Source organism: Lepidothrix coronata, unplaced genomic scaffold (genome assembly GCF_001604755.1).
Source record: "Lepidothrix coronata isolate B3197 unplaced genomic scaffold, Lepidothrix_coronata-1.0 Scaffold119, whole genome shotgun sequence".
Classification (NCBI taxonomy): Eukaryota; Metazoa; Chordata; class Aves; order Passeriformes; family Pipridae; genus Lepidothrix; species Lepidothrix coronata.
In genome coordinates, this window is record NW_016690299.1 from 820158 (window position 1) to 827093 (window position 6936).

At 52.4% G+C, this 6936-nt stretch overlaps 1 protein-coding gene across 6 annotated transcripts in view; it reads left to right on the top strand.

Annotated features, from left to right (window-relative positions):
• The first annotated feature begins 6 nt into the window (after positions 1–6).
• The window catches only part of PRPF39 (pre-mRNA processing factor 39), a 15734-nt gene continuing 8804 nt past the window's right edge, over positions 7–6936 (top strand). Inside the window, exons 1-7 of one of the 6 annotated variants that reach the window (XM_017825453.1) lie at positions 7–43; positions 1117–1197; positions 3082–3434; positions 3810–3935; positions 4528–4646; positions 5381–5548; positions 6281–6386. In XM_017825453.1, the coding sequence (XP_017680942.1) occupies positions 3105–3434; positions 3810–3935; positions 4528–4646; positions 5381–5548; positions 6281–6386 (849 nt within the window). In that variant the 5' untranslated portion in view covers positions 7–43; positions 1117–1197; positions 3082–3104. Of the gene's footprint in view, positions 44–105; positions 257–1116; positions 1198–3081; positions 3435–3809; positions 3936–4071; positions 4401–4527; positions 4647–5380; positions 5549–6280; positions 6444–6936 lie in introns of those variants that run through there. The other 5 variants (XM_017825454.1, XM_017825452.1, XM_017825455.1 and 2 more) reach the window with 5 other exon arrangements.

Sequence of the window (6936 nt, forward strand, 5' to 3'; positions counted from 1 at the left end):
CGCTGCGCTGGAAGAGCCGCCGCGCGGTGCCGGCCCCGCTCGGGTGTGTGACGTTATCGCTCGTTCGGGCCCAGAGGGGCCGAGGGCGGGAGGGAACGGCCCCAACCGCGCCAGGAGGGACATCGGGGGGATTTATCCGTGGGAAGGGTGGTGAGGCCTTGGCAGGGGCTGCCCAGGGAGGTTTGGAGTGCCCAGCCCTGGAGGTGTCCCAGGAAGGCCTGGCCGTGGCACTCAGTGCTCTGGGCTGGGGGACAAGGTGGGCATCGGGCACAGGGGGGATCCATGGGCTGGGAGGGCTTTTCCAACCTCAGCGGCTTTGGGATTCCGTGATTCAAACCCGGTCCTGGCACGGCCGCGCGGGTCCGGGCACTCCCGGCCCTGCCCGGGTGGTTCCAGCAGCGCCTTATCAGCGCCGGGAGCGGGCAGAGCTCAGATGAGGCTCCGCGTTCCCGCTCCTGCCCCTCTCAGCTTTTCCTGCCTGTTTCCCGTTGGTTCATTCCCGTTTATAAGCGGCAGTTCTGCGTACAATAGTCCTTTGCTGGAAACAGGGTCAGTGAAACATGCTGATATGAATTATTTAATACCGATGTGTGTAGGTGTTTGATACGCCAGTTCGGTTATTTAGCCTGAGTGGTGTAAAAACTCCTGGAATTACGGTAAAAGCCCGGAATTAGGGTGAGAAACCCTGGAATTAAGGTAAAAACCCCCCTGGAATTAGGTTTCCCTGGTGTGCCCCCGCCCTGTGCCCACCCACGGAGCTCCCCGGGCTGGAGCAGTTGGTGGCCCGGGCATGGCCTGTCCCGTTGGCTGGTTCAAACCGTGGATTGCTGTCAGATTTTTGGGATAGGCCCCAGCTCCAGGGATAGGACTGGAACAGCTGTCAGGCAGACTTGGAGTCAGTTTGTAACCTCGTGTGCAGCTCAGACCACGTGTGGTGATCCAGTGCTGCTTCTCCCTCTTCCTTTTTCCCCCTCCTAATCTGATGATATGTGGATTGGTTTTTTAAGCTGGAATACATCTTCTGAATCAGCTGGAGGGGGAAGACATCTGTTACACATCAGAATAAGTTTAGGCCCTGTGTTATTCCATGTTAAAACCTCTTGCATTTGTTCCTAGAATCATGGAATCGTGAAGATTGGTCACCAAGTCCAGCCATCCCCCAGCACTGCCAAGGCCACCACTGCCCCGTGTCCCCAGGTGCCACATCCCCTCCAGGGATGGGACTCACCACTGCCCTGGGCAGCCTGTTCCAACACCTGACCACCCTTTCCATGAAAAAGTGTCTCCTAATATCCAACCTAAATCTCCCCTGGCACAGCATGGGGCTGTTTCCTCTCATCCTTTCACTAGTTACCTCAAGTTTTAGGGCTGTAAACGTCCTCTAAACTGTGTTTCCAAGTGCTGAGGCTGCTATTTGTGTCACACCCTCCTCTTACCCTCGATTTTATGACCCTTCCCAGGTAAGCTCTGAACAGCAGTGGCTGTTTGAGTGATTCAGCTCTGTACATGTTGCACTGGTAAAGGCACAGATACTGCTCTGATATGTAATGTATTAACTTAGAAATGTTGTTCATTGTCAAAATAATAGAATCCCAGAATGGTTTGGATGGAAGGGACCTTGAAGTTTATCCCATTCCACTCCCTGCCGTGGGCAGGGACACCGTCCCCTATCCCAGGTTGCTCCAAGCCCGTGGTTCCCACCTGGTGTATCCAATGGGGAACAGAAATACTTTGAGAAACTAGTTATTAGAAAATAGCAGAGTACTCCACATGGAGCCTTTAAGATTGTGCTGGAGTTCCTTGGCTTGGTGAACTCCTGGGAACACATGAACTGTCATCCCAGATGTTGAAGCTGCCGAAGATAAGGGAGAGAGATTTTTCCTTTCTGTAAAGGATTTCCCTCCCGCTGTTTCACTGGTGTTTATCAATGTATTTGTTGAAGTGAAAGCAGTGGTCTGGCTGTTTTCTGTCCAGGCTTTCAATAGGAAAGAGCTCTGGAGAGATATGGGATGGAGACTTCTCTTTTCTCCTTTAAATGCAAAATGTATTTGCCACTTCCTCCGAGGAAAGCAAAGGAACAGGAGTGGTGCAGTGTGTTTGGGGGTGTCAGGCTCCCACTGTCCTTATCCCAGCTGGACTCCCAGCTCTGGGCTGTTGTGCCCTGGATGTTGTTGTTCCCTGGGATCCATTAGCCATGGTGGGCACGGAGAAGGCTGGGCTGAGTGCCCCCTGCTCCAGCTCCAGGCGGGCAGGCTGGATCAGCCGGGGTAGGCTGGCACACAGCCAGGTCTGGCTGGCCTGGCACTGCTGCAGGAGGGCAGGGCTGGGCAGTGGCTCCTGGCAGGGAAATCAAAGGCAGGAGTGGGAGGAAGGAGGAGTCTGTCCTGAGGGACTGGAGGAAGAAGGAGTCTGTCCCAAGGGGTGGGAGGAAGTGCCTGGCACTGGGTGTGGGTGGGATCAAGGGGCTGTGTGTCAGGGACAGCCTGAGCATTTCTGTGGCCCTCTGGTGCTGGTTGGCTCATTTGGACTTCACCAAGGGGAACTGAGTCTGATGCTGACAGTAATTCTTGTCTTTGCAAAGTCGGCACTTAAGCCAAGCACTGAAGATACATTTTACCACCTATTTATTTTGCAAAGAAATTACTGATTTGTGCGAAGTAGGAGAACTGAATGAATTTAGGGACATGGGTTAGTGGTGGCCTTGGCAGGGGTAACTTGGATTTTACAGTCTCAGAGGGCTTTTTCAACCTGAATGATTCTATGGGATTTGAACATAATTATTTAGAATAAACTTCCACTGGACTCCTACAGGGAAAGTGTAATGATTCTCTTTTACACCTCAATAGCTCCCTGTGATAGTTTTTTAGAAAACCCACACCAATTTGCATGAGCAGATGTACAAATCTGACTGCTACTAACATTTCCTTAGTGGTGAATAAGGCTGGTGCACGAAGGAATGTGATGAGGGTTGTGGTGCAGTACAGGGTGCCTGGAGCGCTTGGGAGGCTCTGAGCTGCTCATTCCCAGCCAGCTCTGGGCGAGTCCTTGCTCCAGGAGTGCTGAGCTGTTTGCTTTGCACAGGCTCTGGTATCACCCCCTGCGCCATGGAGAGCGCCGAGGGCACGGAGGAGGAGCAGCCCACAGTGAGCAGTGATGGCCCCGAGCCCGGCGCCGAGCCCGCGGCCCAGGAGCAGCACATGGACTTCAGCACCGAGATCATGAGTGTCACCGAGATGGAGCAGTCCCCGGACAGCTCCCCGGACCTCAACGAGGAGAGCACGCAGGAGAGCGAGATTCCAAACATTGAGAGCTTACAGACCACGGACATTGAGGCCGGCTTCCCTCCGGATTTTGACAAGTTCTGGAAAGTAGTAGACGACAATCCCCAGGATTTCACAGGATGGGTATATCTACTGCAGTATGTAGAGCAGGAGGTTAGTACCTGCCCCTTTCTCCTCAGCCTTCCAGAAATAAACAAACCAAACTAAAACAAGTTGTGGGCTTCCAGTGGCAAATGTAGAGCTGGACACCAGGCTGTCACGGATGCTGCCTTAAGGCAGCTGCCCTTGCCAGCGTTGCCATAGAACTGTAAAATCCCAGACTGGTTTGGGTGGGAAGGGACCTTAAAGCCCGTCTTGTTCCACCCCCTGCCTTGGCAGGGACACCTTCCACGGCCCAGGTTGCTCGATATCAGCAGAGATCACAAAACACGAGCGTTGTTTTAAGGCAGTGTTAATAATTGCTGTGTAAATAACGGGCAGGTGTGCTGGAAGGAAGGGCTGATGGCTGTCCCTGTGCCTTCCCCACAGAACCACTTGCCGGCGGCCAGGAAGGCCTTTGACCGGTTTTTCACGCACTACCCGTACTGCTACGGGTACTGGAAGAAGTACGCGGACCTGGAGAAGCGGCACGACAACGTGAAGCAGTCTGACGAGGTACGTAGGGCAGCACCACGTAGGGCCTGCCAGTCCTGCCAGCCTGGCACCGGGCTGCCCGTGCCTGCCCCGTGTGTGCCCGTGTCACACTGTGCCATCCGGAGCTAATGTTCTCTCTCTTTGTTGGCAGGTGCGTTAAACCTCTACAGTTTGTCAAGCTTTGCAGTGCAAGCCTCTGTATTACACTGCAGCTTAACAAGTAGGGCAGGGCTTTTCTGTCACTTCCGTTTGTTACTCATTTTCAAAGCAATATAGTTGGTTTGCTGGTCACAATTGCTCCGTCTTATTGCATTTTTGGTCAGACGCTGTCAATGATGCTCTAATGGGTCTGTGCCCTATGGTCTGTACCCCAAAGCCTGCCCACACAACCTGGTCAGAATGCAGGGACCGCTGCGCTTTGAAGATCAAGACTCTGCACGTGGAGATCAGAACATTGCCATGTTCTATCCAACCTCCACCCGAATGGTAATGGTAGATTATTTAAACAAAATTCCAGTAATTAGTATTTCTAAGGTTCACCGGATAACACAGTGTTGCCTCTCTCTTAGGACACCACTAAGGATTTGAAGTACAGCTCATGTTCTCTTCATAGGTGTATCGCCGAGGGCTTCAGGCAATTCCTCTTAGTGTTGATCTATGGATACATTATATAAATTTCCTAAAGGAGACCTTGGACCCTGCCGATCCCGAAACTAACAGTACCATCCGGGGGTGAGTTGGGAGCAGGCTGAGATCCACAGTTACACAGCACTGGGAGCAGATTAATGTATTTAGATAAGGGGAAAACTAACAGCAGCCTGGTGGTACCTGAAGGACTGTCAGGAGATGACAGAGCCAAATTCCATAAGAAGGGGGAGACAGCACAGTGTGGTACAAGGGGCAAAAGTTGTGGCTTGAGAGCTTCAGACTAGATGTTCAGAAATACTTGGTGCAGCACTGGAACCCATTAGATTTTTGGAATTTAAATCCTTGGAGGTTTTCAGTGGCTGGGATGTGTCTGAGTGCTGTGGCTGGCAGAGGTGCTGGTTAGAGTAAGAGTCTGGGCTAAGGTTTGATCAGAAACCTTACTTGAGCTGGAACTGAACCAAGCTGCAGGGTTGCTGCACAGCTTTTGGGTGTTAAACTGCTGCAGTAGTGGGTCTAGAGACTGCACAAGAGATAAGTGGTAAAGACTGTGAATTTTCCTAATACCTCGTGTTCCTGCAAGTGGCTTTTGGCATTCCCTTTATTTGTGCTGTTGTGGTAGTTCTGGAGGGAAAAAAATGAGTGTGAGCTTTCTGACTCTTTAGAGACTTTGCTACAGATAGCTGGAAAATACTTGGAAGAACTTAAATTATTAATGCAGGTGTAGTTTCAAGTAAATGAGGATACTCATTTAGTAAGAGCCAGAACTTTCCTTCTTTCTTCTGTCACCGCATCCAGAAACAAGTGATTTCCTTTTCCAGAGCCTATGAACATGCAGTCCTGGCTGCTGGGACAGATTTCCGTTCTGACAGACTCTGGGAAATGTATATAAACTGGGAAAATGACCAGGGAAACCTAAGGGAAGTTACCTCCATCTATGACCGCATCCTGGGAATCCCCACGCAGCTCTACAGTCACCACTTCCAGAGGTAAAGGGGAAACAAAGACTCGGTTAATGCCATGGATTTCCTAAGCACACCTTAACCTGCCTCTGAGAGGTGGGAGTGTTCACTCAGCACGAGAACTTGGAAAGGTTACTCAGCTTTATGTAGTTAGTTACTGATGTACTCAGGCGGTTGGACTGATTGGTTTAAAGTACTGATGCACATTTTAGGAATTTGGTTTCAGGTAAATTCACAGGTTCTGCTGTGGAATAAAGACAGGCCTTCGAATTGTGAGGAAGAAGAGAGGAAGTCTTTGAGAAATCAGAATAAGTGGTTTTGAGCTTTAATTCCTCATGCAATGCCCACGTGTGGTGAAACATTAATTAAATTGACCAAAGAGAAAAACTGGTGGAGTTTGAAATAGTGGAATTCTGCTTTAGTAGGGAGAGGTGAGCGGGGAACCAGCAACCTCAGTTAAATTACACACAGTCTTACCTGTTATTTCTACAGAGCTTTCTTGTCCTTTGCTGTCTGTTTTCCATGGCAAGGGCTTTCCAAGTGCCCCACGCTGCTGTTTCTCTTTGCAACCTGACCCCTTTGTGGTTGATGGGTGGTGACAGTTGTGTTTGGTGTGTGAGTTGGCAGCAGGGGCACTCCTGGTGTTGCTCTGGAGCGACAGAACAGAACCCCCCTGGGATTTATTGCTGTGCCCTGGTCGGGCAGAGCGTGGCACCACGAACTCCAAATTGGTGCTGACTCGTTTGTGGCTGCCCTTAGGTTTAAAGAGCACATCCAGAACAACCTTCCCCGGGACTTCCTGACCACGGAGCAGTTTGTGCAGCTGCGGCGGGAGCTGGCGGCGGCCAACGGGCACAGCGGGGAGGAACAGCCCGCCGAGGAGCTGCCCTGCGGCACCGAGGACATCACCGACCCCGCCAAGGTAACGGCCCGCACACGGGGCACTGCCTCAGCTCCCCTGGGCTGGCACACGGGGCACTGCCTCAGCACCCCTGGGCTGGCACATGGGGCACTGCCTCAGCTCTGCTGGGGCTGGCACACGGGGCACTGCCTCAGCACCCCCGGGGCTGGCACACGGGGCACTGCCTCAGCTCCCCTGGGTGTCCCCGGGGCTGGCACATGGGGCACTGCCTCAGCTCTGCTGGGCTGGCACACGGGGCACTGCCTCAGCTGCCCCTGGGCATCCCCTGCACACCATGCCCTCCGGCTCGGCTGCTAACAGGGCCATGGGTGTTGAAGGAGTGGAGATAGGAAAGGAAAGGGGTGATGCACAGTACTTCAGGGATGAATGTTAGTTGTTGCAGGTTAACAGATCAGGGTCTGGGGTCTAAGAAAGCTCAGCAGTGGTCTGGGCAGGGTCAGGGCTGTCACAGGCACATGAAGGCCTGGAGCTGTCTGAAGGAACTGCTGATGGG